Source organism: Euleptes europaea, chromosome 16 (genome assembly GCF_029931775.1).
Source record: "Euleptes europaea isolate rEulEur1 chromosome 16, rEulEur1.hap1, whole genome shotgun sequence".
Lineage (NCBI taxonomy): Eukaryota > Metazoa > Chordata > Lepidosauria > Squamata > Sphaerodactylidae > Euleptes > Euleptes europaea.
Window position 1 is genome coordinate 49,608,434 of NC_079327.1, and position 24,993 is coordinate 49,633,426.

Consider the following 24,993-nt stretch of genomic DNA (forward strand, 5'->3'; position numbering starts at 1 on the left):
TCACCTCCATCGGGGCGGTGCTGCCATCGGCCGCGGGGCTGGGCTGGGCGGTGAAGGGCAGCAGGGCCAGGGCCCCCAAGAGCAGCACTGGCAATGCCATGGACGGGGCGGGCGGGGCTCTCCTCCGCTTGCAGCAGCCGGAGCCTTTCTGCGTGGCGGCCACACTGCGCTCCCTTCGGAAAAGGCGCCCTCTCCAACGCCTCCCTCTGGAGGCCGGGCCGGGCGCAATAGAAGTGCCGCCAGCAGGCCGAAGAGCGCATTGGCCCCCAGCAGCTGGGCCTGCCACGCCGGGCCCCAGGCTGCCAGCCGCCACCCCACTCGCCCTGCAGCAGCACGGGGAGGGGCAGGCCTGGCACCACCAGCAGCGTGGACAGCAGGGGCGCGCCGGCCTCGGGCAGGGGGGAGCCACCGCCGCCGCAGTCCTTGGGGCGGTCGGGCGAGCAGCTGGGCAGGGCCATGAAGGCACCCTTGCTGCTGGGAGAGGCGTCCGGGCTGCTGGACTCTGCACCTGCGGGAAGACAAGAGGGGGGGGGAGCGAGCCGTTAGCTGGCTGCTGAACTCGTGACACCCACCCACCCACGCATCCACTGGCCCCATTCCCATCTTCTGGCTCCTGTGGTCCCCCTGCCCTTTCAGCCACATGGCCTTTGTGATTCACCTTGGCCAGTATTTTTCTACGAAAATGGTCCAATGAAGAGTTTTACTTCTGAAAAACAGTCATTCTCTGCCTGAGACCCTGGAGAGCCGCTGCCCGTCTGAGTTGACAGTACTGATGCACCAATGGGCTGGTTCAGGATAAGGCAGCCTCATGAGGAGGGGCTGTGGCTCAGGGGAAGAGCCTCTGCTTGGCATGCAGAGGATCCAGGATCAGTCCCCAGCCGCTGTAGTTAAAGGATCTCGGGTAGCAGGTGAGCCACGGCCCCTCCGCTGACTCTCCAGGGTGTTAGGCAGAACATGCAGAAGGCATTCCAAGCCTAAAACTAAACTAAAACCTCAGTATTCAGGTTAAATTGCCGTGTTGGCGGCGGTAAATAAGTGGGTTTTGGGTTGCAGTTTGGGCACTCGGTCTCTAAAAGGTTCGCCATCACTGCACTAGGACTTCCAACCAAGTGAAAGATGGCAACTTAAATTGCCTCAGAATGGTGAAAAACTAACTGTTAAAAAATGGCACCTCCTGAAATGGTTTTCATTAGTAGTTGAAAACAAAGTTTAGAGTTCACTGGTGCTCATTCTTTTTAAGCTCCTTCCTTCTTTCCTTCTGTGAAAATTAGTTTCAATTTTAGTGGGTACTACTGTTTGCACGTACCCCCTCCAGCCTTTGGCTAACGCTCACTGTTGTTTAGCTGCTTATTTATGAAATGAACTCTCAGCACTACATGCTACTTTAGTTAAGCCTGTGGGTCATGAGGGAATGTGTCTTTGCCAAGGCAGGCAACTTGACCTACCATCATGTAAGGCATGCATTGATAGTAGATTATCACAATTATCAAATATCAGTATTAACTTGGTATTTGTCCCTGGCCTTTTCTCTGTTAAGTGAAGCCATATATTTCATGTCCATCTGTTCTAACTCCCTCGTGTATATTAAGAACAGTTGGTACTAATAATGTATTAATAGTTTGTGTAATTCATAGGACTTCATGTAATGAAACTGTGGCTTTATTCCTTTCATTATATGATATGAGGCTTGTGGTAACAAATAGTTACTTGGAAATTTACTCATGAGGAAAATAGTTACTTGGAATGTGCATGGCATAGAGGGAAAATGGCAAAGAGGGTCTCTAATTTTTTCTGCACTGTCTTTTAAAAATATCACTGGTTGAGTAGGGGTGGACCTAGGGTTCTATAAGTGGAGCTGCGCTTCGAGAATAATAATTTCCTGCCTCCTCTGTAGCTCCTTGTGTCCTCATAAGGCTGCCTCTAAGTTGTCAGGGAACCCCAGGATCAGCACTCAGTATGATATGAAGAAGTGTCTCCACTGGCAAAAAACAAGTTTTGAATTCAGCCCATAGCACTCATGCTTATAAACAATTATGGTAGTTACATGTTTACTAAATTGGTTATTTGATTTACATCATTCGCTCAAGTTAGAAAGCTAGCTACTTTTTAAGCAATGCACACGTTTTCTAACAGTGTCTTATGGTCATAAACCTTACTTCGGGGTTTTAAAAGTTTGTCGATAACAGCTGTTGACTGCAGATTTGCAGAGACAAAAGGGCTGAGGGAGGTGAGCGTTGTTGGAGAGGGAAGCGCATTATAGGTGTCTATATGCTATCCTGATCTTTTTGAGTCTCAGAACCTAAGCAGGGTTGGCCCTGGTTAGTACTTGGATGGGAGACCCCAAAGGAATACCAGGGTTGTTATGCGGAGGAAGGCAATGGCAAACAAACCTCTGTTAGTCCCTTCCCTTGAAAACCCTACTGGGTCTCTATAAATTGGCTGCAACTTGATGACATTTTACACACACATATGCCAATATTAGAAGCCTACGAGCCAAGATGGGGGAGTTGGAGTGCTTGGTGCTACATGACAATTTAGATATAGATAGATATAGCCTATAAAAGAGGATGCTGTACAGCAGCTACTTTTTGTGGACATGACTTCTTTTGACCACATGAAATCATTTCCTCTCAAACAAGGCCAAAGCTTGTTTGAGAGGAAAAGATTTCAGCCTGGCCTTCAGCTGTCAACACAGTGGCTTCTTTTAGGGTTAAAGGGTGATGACAACTGTAACTTGAGTTGTTTGATGTAGAAAATCAAGGTAGGGGTAGTTAATTCAATCACAATATTTTTAGGATTTTAGTTTGAAATGGAGGAGCAATTTATATTTTGTAAAAATCAACAATTATGATCAGGTTCTGAAATGGCGAAGTGTATGAAATATGTATTATGCTTGTTGCAGTTTGGTTATTAGTAGTTACTATCAATTGTAGTCAGAAATTCTGCTTTTTGGTGGGTGAAGTGTGTTAAGGTAACAGGCATTCCTTCTGCTCTCTCAGTTGCAGATGACAGGGCAGTGTGCTGTCCCTTTCTGTCTTCATTGTTAAAGTACAATGCAATTATTGTTGGGCACCAGCCACCTGTTTGTATCATTCTTTTTAAAGGTCACTATGTGGTGCCTTGCTGTCTGACTGTAACATCTCTGTATGAGGTTCGTTGGGCACTGTTTTGGGTGGACAAATGTTTGTGAAGAAGGAATGTGACAATAATATTCAATAGCAGGGAGGGGGACAAACTCATTAATTCTATGGTTAAGATATGTTTACATTATTAAGCATGACTCAGATTTCAACTTCTTTGCCATTAGATTTTCATTCAATAAACTGTACTACTACATATATTTCCTTAAAAAGTTATGCAAACTCAGTTTTGCTTCTCTACTGCAGTTTTTCAAATTCAAATGAGTTTTCTATATTGTATTGTCGAAGGCTTCTCTATTTTCTATGTTGTGTTGATTTAAAAAATAGTCATTGTAGCAATTAAAATTGAGTTTCCAAAATACAGACTGGTTCACTACTAAACATTTTCAGAATCGCAACCTGTTTACATTAATCTTATTAGCAAAAATGGAAAAACTCTTGAATCATAATCAAAGCGACAAAGTTTCATTAACAGTGGATTAAAGAGCAATGAGAGACAAAGTATGTGCAAATCATTTGGCTGTTAACCTAATGTTTTGGATTAAATCCCATTAATAGAAGTCCTTTTTTGTTACCACTGAGACCGGATGTGTGCTTGATCTTGCTAATGAAAAGAAACTATTCTGTCTAAATGTTCACTGACAAGACATGTTAGTCAGTTTAAATTGTGTTGCATTACAAATTGCTTCAGCAGTATTAAGACATATGCAGAATTTGACCACATCTTCATTAGCTTTGAAAGTTGGTTAGGTGATGAGTCATTATAGTGAGACAAGTTTTTGAACTTGATTTTTTACATAATCTGTGTACTGTAGGAAACAATTATTGCATGAGCTTAATACTCCTTGGTATCAGCTGCTGAAATAATGGTGTACCACTTTAAAGAAGCATTACTGTTTACACATTAGTTACCAAGGTTAATTAGCTGAGTCTTAATTTTTAAGCTGTACATTGCCTGTGGCAATGCTGTTTCAGTGAGTGCTTTCCTCCATAGGAAGTCTGTATCTTTTTCCTGTTGAGAGAAATCAGGTTAGCAATAGGTGGTATTTAGAGAAACAGCTGGACGGGGAAGGTTGAGAAGCTTTTCCTGTAGTATCTCGGACTTCATACTGCAGTTTCATCTGTAGCTTGCTCTTAATGATGACTGTTACCTGGCTTCAGGTATCTCTCGCCATCCCTCTGTTATCTAAAAAAAATGCAGAAGATATGTGGTTAGGTACACTTGATCACACCAGCATGAATTAAGAACTTTCTGGTTATTGGATCTGATGGAAATCTAATGTAATGCCTGTGGGTGTCGTGGTGCTCACTGGTGTGTTCCTTGGAATCCCCTTGCAGCATCCCCCAAATACGTCTTTTCCAAAGCTAAGAGCCAGTCCTGGCTTTTCTCTACTTCTCTTGAGCAGGAGGTGCTTCAGAGGTGCTCAGGAGGTATCACCTTGTGCCTGCAGGGAGCATTTATTTGGAAATAGCAGTCTATCACAGAAGGGGCCCTGACCTGGATGGCCCAGGCTAGCCCAATCTCGTCAGGTCTCAAAAGCTAAGCACTGTTGGCTCAGGTTAGTAATTGGATGGGAGGCCACCAAGAAATTCCAGGGTCTCTGTGCAGAGGAAGGCAATGTCAAACCACCTCTGTTAGTCTCTTACATGGGGTCGCCATAAGTTGGCTGTGACTTGATGGCACTTTATACACACACACATCACAGAAGGGTGCTTAACTAATAAACACTAAACTTTGTAGAACCTCCCAATATTTTGTGATTGCTCTGCCCCTAGTGGCAATCATTTTGTTTTGTTGTCTACTTCCTGTTCCCAAAGTCCCCCAAGTGCATACAGGTTCAACAATGTGGGGTCCTCTACCTTAGCCTAACTTCCTTAGGAGGTAAATTCCAGATTCCTTAGGTATCCAGCAGAATCTAAGAAAAGCCACCTTCTCTTCAAGTAGTCCATTAATTGGTTCCCTCCATTAGAGCCATAGTTTAATAACAGCCAGAGAATTATATAGATTTGACCTAAATCTCTTCAAATTTCCGAGTCCCAGAAGTATGTTTTGGCCCATTCCATCATAGATTTGGAAGGAACCACCAGGGTCATCTAGTCCAACCCCCTGTACAATGCAGGAAATCCACAACTACCTCCACCCCAAATGACAGATGCATCCAAAGGACCAGATGCTCTGAGACTTTGACAGAAAAAATAACATAATAATTGCCCTGCTGGATGGAGCCAAGGGTCCCAATCCTGTTGCCAAAGATGGCCAACTAGATTATTTTTAAAAACTAGGTCCTCACCCTTTTTTATTCCTATTAGTAATGCCAGGTCTGTAGTGCATCTGCCTCTAAAGAAGTTACATGGCATGCACCTTGTAACACCTCAGTGTACTCATTCACTGAGCATTGTAAGATCAGCAATAAAAGAAGAGAAGCCATAACCATCTTGCTACTATAATGGTAACATTAAAATAAAATGGAATAGTAGAAAACATTTGTCTGTACTTGATTGGCAAATGTTCATTCATTCTTTTGAGGTGAACCTCTGCTGACTACAGGAGAGGCTTTAGAACTTTAAAGGAAGAAGAATTCTAGTATGGCTGTTCTTACCTGATTATTATGTAAAACAAGCCAGTGCACTTCAGATTTCTTATTATTGCACAATCTTCACCATTCTGACTATATTTTATTCTAATATGAATAAAACACATTCATGTTTTTGTGTTTGCTGCCTTGGAAATCCTATTTGGGTGGAAAGGCAGCATAAAAATGTTATAAATAAGTAAATAAAAATGCCTGCACAAAAATGATGTGGCCAATTTTTGCCCAGTCTCTAATCTACCCTTTCTTGGCAAAGTGATTGAGAGAACAGAAGCACACCAACTCTATAACATGTATTGGATAACTTATCTGCTCTGGACCCTTTTCAGTCTGGCTTCAGGTCAGGCTATGGGATAGAGACTATGGTGGTTTTAGCCGATGACCTCCATCTCAATGTAGATCTTTGATACAGCTATTGCAGCCTTTGATACAGTAGATCATGCCATCCTGTTGAGGCATTTGGATATAGAAGTGGGGATCAGGGGATTTGCCTTAGGCTGGTTTAAACTATTCCTCCTAGATTGGACTCAGAGTTGCCACTAAAGATCAGCTATTGTCAGTGTGGGAGTTGTCCTGTGGGCTCCACAGGGCACAGTCTAATCCTTCATGTTATTCAACTTCTGTGTACAGCCTTTAGGAGAAATAGTTTTTAGTTTTGGAATTGGCTATCACCATGTCTTGATTTGGCTATCACCATACTCACCAGGCTGGAGGCAAGCCCTGGGCAGCAACTGAGTTCCACAGCAACAGGTCCTAGTAGACAAGGTTCAGCAGTCAGGTCCTAAGTCACAGTCCGACATCAAGTCCAACGTCAGGCAGTGTAGTCCAGAGGAAAGATCAAAAAGCAAGTCCAGGGTTCAGGCAACAAGTTTTAGAGGGTTGGCAATGCACAGGCAGGCAGTTTAGTAGAATGATCAGCAAGGCTACCAGGGTGGATAAAAATCAATGATTTTTTAAAAACAAACAAAAAAACAGGATTTTTACATTTACATTGAATTTTTTTATTTACATTGGATTTTTAAAAATAGAATGCTTTTTGAGGAAAAAGATATCTAAAGATATTTTTTATTTAAGATACATTATAGTTCAAAGGATACGAAGGTCATGAAATAAGGATTCATTTTTAATTATGTAGCATGAGGCTGTATATTGATGCAATCTTTAATTTTTTTGGTAAATGAATTCCATTAATCCATTCACAATGTCATGCTCTTCCAGAGGTTTCTGTAAGATTATTTTGGGCAATTTTTCTATCTAGAAGATATCACAGATGCTTGGTTTTGCAGTTCTCAAAACAGTGAATTTCTCCTTTCCCTGGATTTAACAGCCACTGGCTATCCATCAACCACTTCACACTTTAAAAAGGGGAAATGAATTTTAATTTTTCTTGACACTATAAAGAAAAAAGTTGCCATATCTCTCACACAATTGACCAATCTGTTTGACAGCAGATAACACAGTATCAGCATCTCAGAAAGTGTCTTCAGCTGTTCTATCCAGGGAGTGATATATTTTGTGCAGTATTATTTTGTGGACATGCTAAAACAGTGTGGGCTAGGGAGTCTATTTGATCCAGACAAAATGAGCATTTTAGTTCTTCTGCAATAATATTATTGTATCACCTTTGTGTCTCGGCTGAGTCTAGGGCATTACATCTCGCCAATAAGAAAGTTGTCTGAACTTACGAATTTCTAACCAGTGGAAATAGTCTGGCAAGGAGAAAGTTCTGTTGAAGTGTATCAGGAAGAAGCAACATGAACATTTACAATTTGCGTCCTTAAACACTAAGGACCAATCCTCAGTTTTGCAGTTTTGCAGTTCTCAAAACAGTGAATTTGTGTCTGCTGAGATAACATGCCTGTTTCCGCTCTGAGGGAAGGGCATCTTGCAGCTTGTGTTATTCATGCCCATTGCTAGGGGAGGCAGGATCAATTTTCTACTTCCTGTCTCCTGGATGTGGACAGACCTGGCTTCCAGTTTCTCTCCTGCCTTGCTGGGGAGTGCTTGTAGTCAGCAGAGCTCTGCTGTACTTTTAGCTTAGGGAAAACTCCTATATTTACCTATATTCTAACCTCCTTATGGATCCTATTTTCTGACTTCTTACTGTAAAAAAAAAAAAAAAAAACCTGTCAGTCTTTGTTCGTTATCCTTTTCCCTCTTGCTTTGCCAATGCAAGCTCAAACCCTGGCAAACATGTAGCATACCATTCCCCGAGCCCGGGGTGAAGAGGACGATTTTTTGTCTGATTGCAGGGTTCTCAAGAGCCTCCGGACTCCGAGGTGCTCTCCGTCTACTGTCTCAGTGGTCTTTCGGAGAGGCACTACCCAGCCGCAGAGCAAACTGACACTCGTTCAGTCTCTAAGAAGGCCTTTCAGAAAAGGCATCATGACGGCCGCAGGAAAAAGGGCGCGAAAAAGCCCTGCCCCCCAAAAGTTGTTTCTGGTGCCGCGACAGCACCTCTCGCTGTCTTCCTGTTCATTGAGATTTGGAAGAAGAGCCGCAGACCTCCGGTTCCCTCCCCAGCAAGAAGCCCGCCATGGATAACATAAGATCTGCCCAAGGAGAGGCTTCGGGTGGGGGAGGACTGTGGTGGTGGATGAAGTGGCGGCCATAATTAGCCAAGTCTTGCTGTGCAGAGGCAATTCCCCATGGGGTCCCAATCACACCAAATCATACAATCTCTGGTGTCCTCTGTCAGCCCTCCTGTTCAAATATGCAGTGGGAATAGCCACTGTTGTATGCTTACTGAACAACCTAGGGAAAGGGAGCCTTGCTGTTCACACAAAGAAGGGCATTCTCCATGGTTCACTAAGGCAGTCATGAAGGCTGTATATACTCAACCAACCCAGGATCCCATAGAATGTGAACAGGCATCAGGCTACTCCTCTGAGGGGAGTAACGGAGAAGGGGGAATGCCTTTCAGACTCAGAGGAATTTTGTGTGGAGGAAGGGAACCAGCCTAGGCTGTTTGCCTCTGAAGATTATCAATCCCTCCTCGAAAGCCCTCATAGCCCTGGAGCTTACGGAGGGGGCTGACACTGCGGAGGAAACTAAACCCCAGACCTGGCCCTAAGGGACCAAGTCTTATTTGCCCAAAGTTGATCAACAAAGTAAAAGAGTTCCCCTCCCAGAGTATTTTCAGAGGATCATTCAGACTGAGTGGGGCAGGCCTACTATTAATAGGCAGTTCCCTTCTAACATTGAAAAACTATATATGTCCGCTTCTGCCAAGGAGCTTTTTAAACTCCCTGTTGGTGATGTTCCAGTGGCTGCGCTTCAGTCCTCTGGCTTACTATCAGAGGACGGGGTGGGGTCAGTTAGGGACCAACTGGACTGCAAAATGGAATTTCTATCTAGGAAGGTCCATGAAGCCTCCACATTGTCCCTGCAGGCCACTACCACAGCAGCGATTATCGCCAGAGCTTCTCATGCTTGGTCCAAAAAGCTTTCCCAGCTCTTCTTCGGAGAAGATCACAAAGTCACTGAGGGAGTAGCTAGGGTCTTGAAGGCCCCGGCCTTCCTGGCTGATGCCTCTCTGGACTCTCTCTCCTTCTCAGCCAGGTCCGTTGCAACCAGTGTGGCTATCCGTAGGGCACTGTGGTTAAGGGCATGGCCAGTTGATGTGAAGTCTAAGTCTCTCCTAGTATATCCCCTTCAGGGAGGCAAGCTGTTTGGAGATCGCCTGGATAAAATGCTGACAGAGTCAAAGGACAAAAATGCATTATGCCCAAACCCTTCAAAAGGGAGGGGAAGCCTTTTCAGCATTCCTTTTGCAGCAACCACACTCTTCCACACAGGATTCCACATGATTCAAGACATACTTCCTGGTCCTCAAATTGTCAAAGCTTTCGCTGCCAAGTCCAGTTCTCTCATCCCTTCCAGTAACAACAGTTCAGAGGGGACAAAGGGGACAAGTTCCCCCAAACTGGAAAATAGTGATGCCACATCTGTCCCTATGGGAGGAAGATTGCACCACTTTCTCCACGCTGGAAGTTGTCCCATCTAGACGCATGGGTGTTTCAAGTCATAGAGTACGGGTACCAAATCGAGCTAAAGACCACCCCATGAGATCACTTCATTCCCTCTCCAAAATCCCATACATCCAGCAAACATGCCAGGACACTGGAGGCCATCTCCCATCTTTTACAGAATGGTGCCATAGAGGTGGTTCCACCTGCAGAGTGTCACACCGGCATATATTCAATGTTTTTCATGGTCCCAAAGAAAAACGGGGATTGGAGGGCCATTTTAGACCACAAATATCTAAACAGGTCCGTCCAAACCAGACACTTCAGAATGGAGACCCTCGCATCTACTGTGGAGGCATTACAGCACAGGGCGTATTTAACATCTATAGATGTTCACGAAGCTTATCTTCACATCCCCATTCATCCCGACCGTCGGAGATTCCTAAGATTTGTGTACATGAACCTCCACGTGCAGTTCAAGGTCCTACCATTTGGCCTGGGATCAGCACCAAGGCTCTTTTCCAAGGTTCTAGTTACCCTAGTAGCGGAGCTATGACGAGAAGGAATCCAGCTACACCAATACTTGGACGACCTGCTGATCTGCGTCCCCTCCAGATGACTGTCGGTCCAACACATGCTCAGAGAGATGCAAGTACTGGAAAAACATGGTTACAACATAAACCAAGCCAAAAGTCAACTGGTTCCTGTACAACGCATCACACATTTAGGAGTAGTCATTGACACCTCTGCCGACACCATCTTCCTGCTGGAAGAAAAGGTAGAAAAAACCTCCAAGTTGGCAAGATCAACGGCCAGCCTACATCAGGGTCGTCTCCTGGGCCTCGCTCGTCTGCAGGGGCTCATGATATCTTGCATCCCGGCAGTCCCATGGGCATACTTTCATGCCAGGCCCCTGCAATGGCTCCTTCGACCCTACCAACTACGCATCGCTCTCAGAAACAACAAGACCATCTCCTTGCCCATCATGGTTCAGAAGAGCCTCTTGTGGTGGGCACAGCCAACAAATTTATGGAAGGAAGTGCTCTTCATCCTCCCAGAACCTGTCCAGATTTTTTACAGACGCATGCTTCGAGGGCTGGGGAGCCACAATGCAGAACCACATTGTCCAGGATTCCTGGTCTCTAATGGAACAGAAGAAACACGTCAAGTTCCTAGAGCTAAGAGCGGTACATCTGGCTCTAATGAGTTTCCAACCAACGCACCTTGACAAGCAGACATGTGCTAATCAGGATAGACAACGTGTCAGCGAAGGCCCACCTCAACAAACAAGGTAGGTCCAGATCGTCGTCCCTTCACCAGGAGGCTCAAAAGATCTTCACCTGGGCGGAAAAGAATCTCATACCAATTCGGGCTGCACATCCAAGGCTCTCAGAACATCCAGGAGGAGTGGTTGAGCCAATGCACAATAGACGAGGGGGGGTGGAGTCTAGGTCCACAGGTATTCCAGATGATAATGGACAGATTTGGCCCTCCAAGTAAACCTGTTTGCCTCACAACAGAATCACAGACTTCCGTAATTCTGTTCCCATTTTTTCCACCCACAAGCAGAAAAGACAGACGCCCTACTGTCCCCTTGGCCCAACGTGCTGCTCAATGTGCTGCTCTCAGCTCTGTCAAAACTACCGTTTGAGCTGCTGAAGGAGGTGCCTCTTCATTTTCTGAACATGAAGGTCTTATTTCTAACTGCCATCACTTCTGCGAGAAGAATGTCTTTCTACTCGAAAGGACCTATGCATCTTCCACTGGGACAAGGTGGTCCTACATCCCGACCCTACCTTTGTCCCAAAAGTAAACATGACCTTCCACAGAGAGCAAGAAATACACCTACCTTCCTTTTCTGCTAATCCCATCACCACCAAACAAAGGGAGTGGTACATTCTTGACGTCTGTAGGGCCATCGGAACCTACATCAATCGGACGAGTTCCTTTCGAAAATCAGATGTTTATTTCCATGTTGGCTCCAAATAGAGGCCACAAAATGTCCAGACCAGTGTTAAGCCGTACAGTAAAGCAATGTATAGCAGAGGCCTATTCCGCTTCTTAACTTCAGATCCCAGAGGGCATCACTGCCCACTCTGTTCAAAGCACCGCTACTACCGTCGCATACTACAATAGAGCCTCCATAGAGGAAATTGCAAAACGGCCACCTGGTTTTCCACTTCTACTTTCGTGCGGAATTATAAAATGAACACCTTCACTTCGGCAGATGCAACATTTGGCAGAAGAGTGCTCCAAAGCGTCATCAAAGCGGATAAATAATCCCACCCGGGACCTAGCTCTTGGACATCCCAAGCTGCAAGTTGCCCTTCCCTCAGAGCTGGAACGGAGCCGTGTTTACTCACCGAGAGGGTTCCTTCCACTCTGAGGAAGAAGGGCATCTTGCCCACCTGATTAACTGTTCTCCAGGGTAGCCTTCCTAGCTGGGACACTAGGGTTCAATCTGAGCACGTTTCCTTAGTACACTACCTAGTTAGTACACTACCAAGAGTAAATTTAGAAAAGGGTCATAAATATTATTCCCTATTAATAAATATTATGGCTCTTTTTTTGGCCAGAGTGGTTGCACTTAAGAAGAAAGCACTTTCAATGCCTACCTCTGGCAACTTTTAGTCAGTTCGCTCCGACCCTAGTTTATTTTAGCTAGGAATTTTATCTATCGGGCTGACGCCTGGTTTTTAGCACTGTTAATATTGTTTTATGTTTACTATGTTTACTACGTTTTATGTTTCCTATCCTTCCTTTGTGTTCCCCTCCCTCCCTCTTTCCTTGGTTCAAGACTGCGGTCATAGATCTAATAAATTATTATTATATTATTCCCTTCATCTCTCTTCCCTACAACCAAGTTGTGGGTGTGGTTCTTATCTGGAGTTGTGTGTTGTGTGTGTGGTTCTTATCTGGAGTTCTCTGTTATTTACTTCAGTGATTTTTTCACGTTTTTTCTTGTTTATTCTCCTGCCTCTAGTAGCTCATTAGTATAACTGGAAGCCCGGGCTGTCCACGCCCAGGAGACAGGAAATAGAAAATTGATCCTGCCTCCCCTAGCAATGGGCATGAATAACCAAAGCTGCAAGATGCCCTTCTTCCTCAGAGCGGAAGGAACCCTCTTGGTGAGTAAACAAGGCTCCATTCTTCACAGCAAAAATATTGTAAAGTAAACATACAGAGTTGAGAAAAAGACCTGCTTACCCCTCCCTCCTCACAGCTAGCTCCTTGTGCAGATCTGTTCCACTCCAGTCAATCTTCTATTCATTGAACTTCTTGAAACGTAGTACTTAAGAGGTAAGGGGTTGATTCTGTGTACATAGATTTCCAAAGGAAAATGAGATTAATCTCTTTTTCTCAACTCTTCATGTTTATTTTATAACATTTTTTCATAACCTTTTTTGCTGTGAAGGCATGTTATGTCTGCAGACACAAATTCACAGTTTTGAGAACTGCGAAACCAAGCATCTGTGATAATATCTTCTAGATAGAAAAATTGCCCAAAAGCTAAGGAAGAAGGCCGCAGCTCAAATATTAACAGGAGCCAGGTGGAGCATTCTTATTATTATGCACTCACCCATTGGCTGTCCATCAGTTGTCATCCTCATTTGAAGGTACTGGCCATCACATACAAAGCCCTTCATGGTCTTGGTCTCTCATATCTATAGCGGGGCTCTGGCTTGGTGTGGACAAGCTGCTGAAAACGGGGCTGGGGGTGAGGGGAGGAAGCAAGCTCCCCCAAATGGGATGGCTGTTTTCACAAGTTTCCTGTGGGTCTATGTTGTGTAGATATATTCCACATAAAGTAAATATTGGAAAGCTGTTAGGAAAGTTTCCCTTTAAACTTTGGTGTTTGCTCTTAATTGATTTGCAGAACTAAAAAAAAGCCTTGACATGTCTGAAGTAGAACTAGTTTGACTCAAACTGTAGATGAGTGATTGAGCCATTTGTAAACATTAATGTTTTGGAAAGCTGACTTGTTTCAAAAGTAGCTGGAATTTCATACAAATGAGATAACAGTAGGTCTAAATTACAAATTAAGGATTTAAAAAATCCTCAGCATGGCTCTTGCAGTAATGGATTTATGGAGGAAGTATGTTTTAGTTGGATTTGTAATTTAAGATTTTTCCATTAGTAAAGTCTGTTCCTGTTGAGCAGCATCTTTCTGTTCAGACATGGATTGTGAAAGAGTAGGGAAACTAAACAATTTTAATCTGATTTCCCTAAGACAAGCCAGTGTTCAGAATGGCTTCCTGGAGGGTAAAGTTCAAAGATTAAACATTGTTTGTTTAGCTAATCTTCAGTGTATTATGAATTTTAGAAATTAAGAAGTGAATAAATTTATTCTGCTTCTCAGGGTAATGTACGGTATATACAAAGAAACCAAGTGAGTTAGTTTTTTACCTGTATAAATAAAGCTAGTGTAAAATAAATATTTAAACTTACGTATATTTCACATGGAGTTCTAAATTACTGATTATTAATGGTGACCTAAGCAAGATCAGAAATTCATAGCTACCCGTTATAGTTAGTTTTCCCCCCAACAGCTTCTAAAAGGTTCATCCTTAGGATTAGTCAGCTTGCTCCGGGAGTTCCGATTACCAAATTAATCTTGAATACAAATGTATATTTCTAATTTTATTCAGGGATTCAGATTTCAAAACAGCGATGGGATTCAACCACATTGATTGAGAGCAGTTATGCATTTATGTGAAAAACTTTAGTGTTCTAAGTGCTACACACACACACACACACACACACACTGTTCCGAGCCTGGCTGCGGCCGAGAGAGGGGGCAGGATACAAATTCAAAAAATAAATAAATAAGAATAAAATATAATTTCTTAGTGGTATTGCTGCTGGTTGGCTGTGACATAGCCTATGGGAGAAAAGTTAAGAGATGGGATACTAGCACCAAGTGCTACTTTTACATAGGATATGGGCCTGTTAGGCCCTATCTGCTGGTCTTATTGCAGATAGTAAGGACTTTGTTGTTCCTTCGCATTATAGATTAGTAGCCGATGAGAATAAAAGAAAATATGACTTAAAATAAAGCTCCAGCGAGCATGGATCGTGAGTTCATTTATGAAGGAGCTCACATTCTGTTTCCTTCCCTGTGCCCAGAGGTCTCTGGATGGGTTGGGGTGGGATGGAGTAGGCTTACGTTGCTCTGCCTGTCCTCCTATTGGAGGCCTCATTGTTGGGAGGAGGGAACCAGATACTATGGTTCAGTTCATGTAGTATGCTGTTCCATTCCTGTTCCAGCTGAGTTGTTGCCAGTTGTGAGCTGCCCTACCAAAACAGGGAAGGCATCGTGTTGGTTGCAAGGTTTGGCACTATGTCTTTCCTTCTGTGGTCTCAGTCCTCCTTGGCTCCTTCTGTCACTGCAGCAGGTTGCTGTATCAAAAAGAAATGTGGAGGTGGAGGAGGTTAGCATGTTACTTTGGGGGCAGGGAGAAGATTATCTTGTTTTGGGTGCCCAGTTAGTACAGGTACAGTACCCATGGTATGTCTCCCTTCCAGCAAAATATTGCATGCTTGGTGAGGCTAATCCTTGTGCCCAACCCTCTTTCCTCAGGCAGAGAACGCTGGCAACTGTCCCGTTACTGATACTGTCTCTCTTTAGCTGGAATATGCTGGTGAAGATGTGGTTCAGTGTTCTCCATCACAAATATTTGTGGTCTCTGTGGAACATGCTCATGGGCTTCATGCCTTCACAGTGCTTCAATTCATAAACTGCAAGAGCTAATTTTTATATGCAAAAATCCTCTGTCCTAAGTAAAGCGGCGCAGACTGTGCATAATACCCAAAGGAGAGGAGTTAGACCTTCCTGCTCAGTTCTTTTGTCTACTGCAGTGGCAGCACTTACATATCCTCTCTTCAGAGATACTGTGTCTGAGTTTTAGCTTTTTCTAAAAATAAAATTAATTTATATATATAATATAATATAAATTCAGCTAGGTTTTAGGTCATTCTGGGAAAAAGACCGTTCAGCCACTGGGGCAATGTGATCATTCAAAAGGATCAATCCTATTAAGAGTGCTCCTTCACAGTCTTCTGCCTTGCTGACATTGATCCTTTCCATAGAATTACTGGAACAAGAATGGATATTGGAAGTCCTGCAGAGCATCACTCTCACCAAGGGAACTATGTCAGCTGACAGGTCCCCCTCATTAGATGTTTAACCTGTCAATGTCTTCTTGGAGGGACACTGGGAGGACTCTCTACAGGTACCTTCCCAGCCATCCTGGCCATATTTTCCACTACTGGTTTTACCATAACAGCAATTCTTGTCTAACTCTCAGTACCAAGAATATTCCAGATGATGCTTGCCAGATTCCTGGACTCAGCTTCCATCAATCTCAGTACTGTGAATTTGAGCAGGATGCCTGGCATTGATTTTGAACTATTGCACCAAGATGTCCTTACTGTTGGGAACAGGAAGAACACTACCGTAGGAAGCAGGAGCAGTATTCCACCTTGTCCTGTGTTGTCACACTTGCTGGGAAAATCAATGTGCCACCTGGGATCTCTACCCAGCAACATAGCCATCAGTGCCCTTAGTCATGGTTTCCTGATCACCATTGTTGCACCTAGTTTGATGCTGCCTTTGACTCCAGTGGTTCTCCATCCATCAGGACACCACTCACAAAACCAGTTCTTGTGCTTCTGTTTGGGTTGCTATGGAACTGTTTTCTTCTTAACTGGCTTCTTCTGAACCTATTTCACCTTGGTTCCCACACAACACTTGGCATCATCTTTACATTACAGAAGTAGAAGATTGTGCTGATGATATGGATGCAGATGACAAGCTGAGGACCCAGTAGCTGGACTGGTGGATAGTGCTCTTGAACACCTGTAGTGTTACCAATGCTCCTGGCCCTCCTTAAGCTTGTCAAAGGAGAATGCAGTAAACCAGTCTGACCCAATGACATCAAAAAGAATGGAAAATCTCAGTCAAGTACAAGACTGGTGTGACATTGTCTTTCCCCAAAATTCCATCATGGTATAGGCTACTCAGAGCAAAGGGAGACAAGTATCAAATTCTACATCTACAAAGATGGCAGTAAACTGGGTGGTATGGGCAGAAATGTGTATTCCTCAGCTGCCATGTTCCTGTAGGTGGCCAACCACCTGGCCTGAATGGACAGATACCAGCATTTTCTCTGGGAAAGCTATTCCCTATACTGGATTGCATCCCAGATGTTGTGAAACAGATGGCTGTGGTGTTCAGAGGTGAAGATGAAGCTAGGTAAATGGCAGATCATCACTTCCCAGCATGTTGCTGAGTGTAGGTTGAAACCCATAGCTGAAGAAGTTGCCTTGAGGTATCATGCACTGTTTTAATCAACATTTTTGACCCTAGAGCTAGCATAAACTTGCCATTTGAAGGAGAATTCCTATTCACTAACAAGATCAATAACACTCTGGAGAGGGTATAAAATTTTCATTGATTACATACTGAATGGTGAAGGGAGCTTTGAATCTTGAAAGCTTATACCCCAAAAATCTTGTTGGTCTCTAAGGTGCTACTGGGCTCAGATCTAGCCATTCTATTGCTGACCAACACAACTACCTTCTAAAAGTAAAGACTGTGAACTGTCTATTCATACTTACGTAGATTGTCATCTTGCCTCTTTTCAGTGACATCCTGCAATCCCTCAACCTCAAAATGAATCTTAGCACAGAAAGGTGTCTGATAACCTCAAGAGAAGCATTTAACTGCTTCTCTGATTTCTCTGCACCGATTTCATGCCCACATGAACATATTTACAGTAAGGGAAGAAATAACATCTGATAACTGGATCCTCACCCTCATTAGGCTGTCTGTGCCTTAGAGTTTGTTTTGCCTTCATCATCCAGAATGTTCAAATGTGGTCCCCCTCCTCTCGCCTTGAGATGGACTCCCTTGTTCTGAGAGAAATGATAAAAGTGGTACCTTCCTTTCAAAGAAGTTTAGAGTTCTAATGAATGTACTTGACCATTCCCAAGAAGGACAGATCTTCAGCTCATCCTCGACCAGAGATAAGTAAATGACTGCATTAGACCCTGTTAGTTCAGAATGGCGACTTTAGCACTCATCTTTCCCCTTCTATCAGTCTCTAAGATAACTACTTACACATCTCAGTTCAGCCACAACATCACAAATTCAGTCAGATTCCCACTACCAGTACAGGATGTTGCCGTTCAGCCTCTCCAATTTATTCAAGAGCATTCACGAAATGTATGGCAGTGGAAACGTTGCCATATTCCAGGTTCCTCATAGCTCCATCTTGTCTGTGCCTTTTCTGTCTTGTGTGAACCTCCACCCTCATCTGCATGGAGATGTACCTCTTGAAGTAGCTGCTACAGATTGCCAAAGGGATCCAAAGCTGCTGTGGCGCCATTGTCCAGGCTGAGGATGACACCTCTTCAGTGCCATAGCTTCCACTGCTTGTGAGACTTGCAAGAAAAATGTTAGCAAATTCTATCCACAATGCTCAAGGATCTCTTCAGGTAGACTCCCCATACTCACCATCACTACTTATGTATAAGGGTCCTTTTTGTTCCACCATCATCTCAAGCGATACTTGAAATAGATGCAGTGTTATTGGCAGGCATGCTGTGATAGTTGCACAAGTAGTCAACCACAGATCACATTGTGCATTTTTTCCCTAAGATGTATGGCAAAGTAGTGCAGATAACCTCAGACAACATGATCTCCATATACTACATAAATAAGCAAGACAGTACAACTTTTGTCATCTTGAACTTCCTGTAAGCCCTTGGCCCGAAGAATCCCCAAAAGCAACAACCCAGACAGGTGGTCCTAAGGCAAGTTGACTTTATTGGAAATAAAGTTGGGCATGCTACTCCACAGTGGGCATCAATCTTTGCTCCACGAGAGACATATTGTTCCTCCAGAGGATGGGGTGCTACTTTTAGCCTTTCCCCTATCTCTCATAACCAAGGTCATCAGGAAGATAGATAGGACTGCACAAATGGTATCATAATCATTCTATATGGACCAAGACAGATTTCTTAATCTTTTTAGAATCTATTTAATGAGGTTCTCTACCTGTCCCAAGGCAGATTTCTTAATCTGTTTAGGGTTCCAGACTTTCTGTTTCAACATCAGCACAGTCTTACACCCAGACTCCCTGAACCTGGTAGTTTGGAGGATTCTTCTGGAGCACCACCTCCAGATGCCCTGAGGGAGGTACTCTTGAATGCTATAAAACCATCTAATTATGAGTGTGAGTGGAAGGTCTCTTCCACTTTTACTTCAGCAAAGAGCTAGAACCCATCCACCTGTTCTTTGCCTTCTATCTTAGAGTACCTGTTCCATCTGTGTTCTCTAGGATTATCACAGTTACTTTAAGTCATTCCGGATGCTATTTTGTCCTCTCAGGGTCTCTAGTGCTACACCCAACCAATGGTGAAGGGGTTTTCCAAGGGCATCATTAGGCTGCATCCTTGAGTTACACTGCCAATACCTCCTTGGGATCTTCAACTTTTCCAAGTTCTGCTATGAATTGGTATACCTGAAGCTTGTTCAGTCGGAGCTGTTGCTACATTCTTTAGCAAAGGGACCCCACTTACTGAGGTCTGCAGAACAGTCACCTGGGCCTAGCTTTACACCTTTGTGAGGGACTATGTCCTTGATGTCAGAACCAGAGCAAACACATCCTTTGTTATGCAAGTGCTCAATGCACTTTTTCATTTGATGCTCTGGTATCCACCTCCAGATAGATCAGCTTATTAGTCTTATGCCCCTCAGTGTGATGCACGGAGATCAAGAAGAAGTAAGAACAGGTTGCTTACCAGTAAATGTTGTTGTCTTTTGCCTGGTCATCTGTGCGTCTGCATAATTTGTTTACCCCTCCCCATAGGTGCCTTTAACTTACTACAGTGTACATTTAGTTTTGAAAGGAACTAAGCTGGAAAGTGCATCTCCTCTTTGGACATCATGGAGACTGAACTGCATATTTTTTGTCTGAAAGCTAGCTTTAGAAATTTCTGAATATAAGCTTTATGCAGGTTCAAGACAAAAGTGTGAACACACAGGTGACCACTCAAAGAGCCACAGTCACAGGCAAACAACTTGGTTTTCAGAGATTTGTGTGCACATGGGGGAAGAGATTGTGAAAAGAATTGATTTGTGCATCAACAGGTGATCCTAGTTGCAAGATTGTTTTCTGAAGCTAGATTCCTGTGTTCATGGATGACTTGCCAGTTTCCAGCCACCAGTGTCAAGCCAAGTAGAATTTCCATGACAGAAGGATTTCTGTCAGCAGGATACGACTTCCATGCTTTTCCACTAATGCTGTAGCACAAAATGACTCCTAAAATCCTGCTCCTTGGGAGGAAGGGTCCTCCATGAACAGCATGAGGATGGAGTCAGAAGCTGCAGCAGATGAGTGGAATTTGCAAACATCACTCTTAATTCTATCAGATCCATCTAATAGCCACAATGCAAGGCTTACTTTTTGCTGAATTGTGGCCAGAATGTTTGATAGAGTGCCACATAAAAGGTTGTGTTGTAAGCTTGGCTTTAATGTATTTGTTTTAAATATAGAATTCTTTTTGAATCATGTTGGTTGTTAAAATGAGAAACATTATAATTGGAATTTCCAACTAATTTAAATACTAGATCATCCATCCCAGCTTCACTGTGTACATTTACTATGGTGTATGGCTGGCCTTGCCCTGACCTGGATAGCCTAGGCTAGCTCAATCTTGGAAGCTAAACAAGATCAGCCCTGTTTAGTACTTATATGGGAGATGACCAAAGCAGTCCAGGGTTGCAGAGGCAGGCAATGGCAAACCACCTGTTTGTCTCTTGCGTTGAAAACCCTGTGGGGTCACCATAAATTGGCTGCAACTTAACTGCACTTTCCACCATGGTGGACTGTGATTCCTTTTACATGAATATGTTACTAAATATATTTCATTTTCATATTATGAGGTTCATGAAGTACATATGCTAAATCTGTAATATATGAAGAAGTCCTTTATCGTTATAAGGTACACTTGAAGCATCAGTGCTACTCTGACTATTACAGGGACCATATTGCTTCAGTCTTGGCCCATCTACACAGGCTTTCAGTTTATAAAGAACTATACAGTTCAGGACCAGCATACTCCCAAATGAATCTACCTGACTACTCAGTTCAGTTCAGTTTATTGTTACAGTCATAGACCAGCACATATATACTACTTGACTACTAAAGTCATCTTCTGAGGCCATACTTTGGGTGGGTAACTTTGTGAGGTTAGGTGGGTGGCAATCCAAGAGAGGGCCTTCTCAGTTGTTGCACCACAATCATGGATCTCTCTCCCCCCCGGGATGTCCTTTTTTATCACTACTACACCAGTGGGTAAACTTTAAAAAACAATTTCTCTGGCATTCCCTCAATGACCCCCCCCGCCATATTTCAGTTGTGACTTATAGATATTGTGACTTATAGATATATGTTAGCTTCTCTTTTAACTGTATGTACTTTTATAATATTTTGTTTTCAGTTGCTAGCCACCTTGGTGGGATTGATATGGTAAAACGGTGGGATATAAATTTTGTAAATAAACAAATGTTCCTCTGGTGATTTCTCTGTGGCACTTACATGTGCAAATGTTCATCATTGGTTCATGCACACTGTGTATACATTTTCAGCACTGGATTAGAGAAGAACGAAGTTTGATTTAGCCAGTATATTCAAACGCAGTTCCTCTTTGATGAAGAGCTGGTAAGCTCAAATGAAAAACAAAATATTAATCATAGGAAGCAATAAGGAACATATTTTAAATTCCCTTTTCTTTGCTAACCACCTTATAAAAACACTCTCATTTCATTGCATCACACAAGTCTAAGAAGCTAGTAATGATTGATATGATCGCAGTGCTGTCATTCTTAACAAAAAGTCACTTTTGTTCTAGGTATTTTAATAGATTCCTATTAAACATATATTTCTGACTGAAATATTGGCATGAAGGGCTCTCACTGGGTTCAGCCTAGGAATTAAGAAGTCAGGAAATCAGCTGCTGCATTGCAAAAAAAGCCTTGTGTGACACAGGATCTCCTGATTGGGGGGATCATTACTGCTATTATGACTCTACTTGCGTAGGACTTCTGAATTTCATCTGAATGTCAGTAATAACCCTCTTAGCAAATTATCCTGAATAAAATCACAAAGGCATTTTATATAATAGGTGTTGAATTACTGGATAGATTTGCTAATTAAATACTCTTTGTTCTGCTGCAGTTGACATTACAGGGTAAGATCTTGAACAATTATTCTCAACAGCTGTACTTTGTTAAGAGAAAAATTAACCATAAAGTTTATTTTTTTATGCTTGAAGTTGGCAGATTTGAAATGTGCTTTAAAAAAATTCCATCATCCAATTGGTAATGAGAAGATAAATATACAGTGTTTCTGTGAAATATAACTGCCAACTGATTTATTAATGAAGTTAGCAAGCCATTTATAATACCCTTTCCTCTGTTAGCATGTACAAGTGATTCTTTATCAGAATGGGTAATATTAGTATTATGCCTGTCACTAGATGAACTCTACTTGTCTTGTAACCCTCTTGTAATTATCTGTATTTGTTACTGCCCTTGAGAACAAGTGGAAACACACTTTGGATTGATGTACTTGTTTCTTTAGTGAGGAGAACTTGTATCAGAAATGTCTATTTTGTTGGATGTTTGTAGGTGTGTGTTTTTAAAAAGGATGAACTTCTCCCCACATGTACTGGGGGTGAGTGTGGTTAATAGCTGCAAGAAAGAAATAAGAGAAACATAATTAAAAGAAAAGAACAGACAAAATGAAAGTGTTAGAACAAGATCATAAAACTACCGACAATAAGAAAGATCTGAAGGAATTACTACAACTAAAGTATCAATTAAATTTGTTGGAAGCAGAAGAAACCCAGAAATGTTAAAATACACATTTAAAATGTTCAAATAAACCTGGAAGGTATTTAGCATACTGTCTAAGGAAAGAAAATTTTAAAATACACATTTAAAATGTGCAAATAAACCTGGAAGGTATTTAGCATACTTTCTAAGGAAAGAAAAAGAAAAAAGAAGCATTCCCGGGATCAAGAAAGGAAATCAAGTAGTTCATGCAAAGCAAGAAATACATAAAGAAATAAAGAATTTGAATTTGTTAAAAGCTTTATAAAAAAGAAAGTATGGAGAAATATTTAACAGAATCACCAATTAAAAGATTTACGTTCAAGCACATAACAAATTTAAACCAAGTAATAACAACACAAGAAATATAAAAAAACTTAAGAAGGACAAAGCACCTGGAACAGGTGGTCTGACAGCAACTTATTATAAATGCTTTGAAGAACTATTAGTAAAGCCCCTACAAATAGTAATTAATGAAATACGAGAGAGAGAATATACCACTTACTTGGCAAGAAGCAAATATAACTTTAATATATAAAGGAGGGAACGACCTGTTACTCCCACAATTGTATACACCAATCTCATTATTAAACATGGATTAAAAAATCTTCACAACAACCATGGCTGAAAGACTTAAGTAAATGTATTCCAGACTTAATTTATGAAGATCAACTGGGATTCGTTCCAAGAAGATATATGAAAGATAATATTAGACATTTAATTGAATACAGTTGAATATTCCAAGAGAAAAAATGGTTTTTATGTTTATAGATGCAGGGAAAACTTTTGGCAATGTATTTTGGTTATTTCTAATGAAAGTCTTACAAAATTTGAATTGCGGAACAGAATTATTAAACTGGATGCAAAGTATTTTATGCAAAACAGCAAGCTCGAATCTTTTTTTGGGTACCTTTTTTAATTTTCCAAACATCACACATCATAAACATACACACCATACAAACACAACACAGACTATTGCATCTTGGTCTTAATTTTACAAAATCTTGCATAATCTATCATATCTCAAATATATAAAATCTTCCTCAAATGTAGCTATTCTCTTCTACTTTCTTTATCAGTATTTAATCATAAAAACGAGAGTTAAAGAGCAGAGAAGAAAGATAAATTAGTAATTCACCTTTACTATTTCGAATATGGTTATATAATTAGATTATCTTCATGATTTATGTGACCATAATTATTTATGTTTTTAATGAGATATCTACCATGCATGAATTGTTAATTTTATCTGTTCACTTTTATTTATTTATTTCCATTTATTGCCCCGTTCTCCCCTGCCAAAACTGGGCTCAGAGCTGACCTGTTCCTCTGTGATGCAGCCCGGCCCCAATAACCCTGCTGATTTTTCAATGAGCACTCTCTGCAACCAGTTTTGGTGTGGCACCTGGATGGTTAGCTAGTGTCTAGAGTTCAAAAGGGACTGGCTGGGGGAGAACAACTTGAAATTATATCGAGACAAAATGGAAGTGTTGTGAGGGAAGCTGATCTAGGAGTAGGTGTTCAACTTACACAAAACAGTTTTGTATCCTCCCCCCTCCCCAAAGGAGCAAACTCACAGTTTGGATGTGCTCTTGCATGCGTTACTGACCCTGAATTCCAGGTGACAGAGTACATTTCTCCATCTTAGGTTGATTTGCCATTTACAGCCATTTATGAAGGACTAGCCACAGACACATATCCAATGTTAACATCCGGGTTAAGCTATAACACACTGCATTTAGGGCTGCCTTTGAATCGTTTGGAAACCTAGCCTACCTCACAGGGTGGTTGCTAAGATAAAATGGAGGAGAGGAGAGGGATGTTGAATATCTTTGAATGAGTGTTCCTGAAAAATGTTTTTAAATAAAGTGGCATGGTAGAGCCAACCTTTTTTGGTAGTTGGTGACATTGTAGACAGTTGAATGTTCATTTGTGATCCATTACATAAGCATTTGAGTGTGTTTTCTAGTCTAATTGTAATCATTTAAGCGGGACATAAATACCAGGCATATTTGGTGGTTGTAAGGCTGGAAATTTAAAGCTTGTTATCTGATTAAGTATGTTAGCTTATTGTAACTTGTAAAGTGTTGTAATTAGAATCTTTTCTTCCCCCAGATTTTGATGCATACCAAGGAGATGGTACAGAAGGTAATAATGATGCAGTGATTAAGATACACATACACACATATATGAAATAGTAACCTAAATCACTTCTTTGAATACCTACTTTACTAATACAATCCTTTCTAAGAGGCTATAGCTTGCGATCCCATGAGCAAACGGCTCCTGGGGGGAAAGGTAAACCAATAAAACACAGACAATTATTTATTTGGAAAAACAAACGGCCACAGCTTTATTGATTACTACAGATGGAGCATTGGCGGAGCATGGGG

General features: G+C 42.1%; 1 protein-coding gene across 1 annotated transcript in view; it reads left to right on the forward strand.

The window, feature by feature from the left end:
• Window positions 1-24,993, forward strand: part of POLA1 (DNA polymerase alpha 1, catalytic subunit) — a 413,999-nt gene that overhangs the window by 104,229 nt on the left and 284,777 nt on the right. Inside the window, exon 27 of the mRNA XM_056861806.1 lies at window positions 24,716-24,748. Coding sequence (XP_056717784.1) covers window positions 24,716-24,748 — 33 coding nt within the window. The remainder of the gene's footprint in view (window positions 1-24,715; window positions 24,749-24,993) is intronic.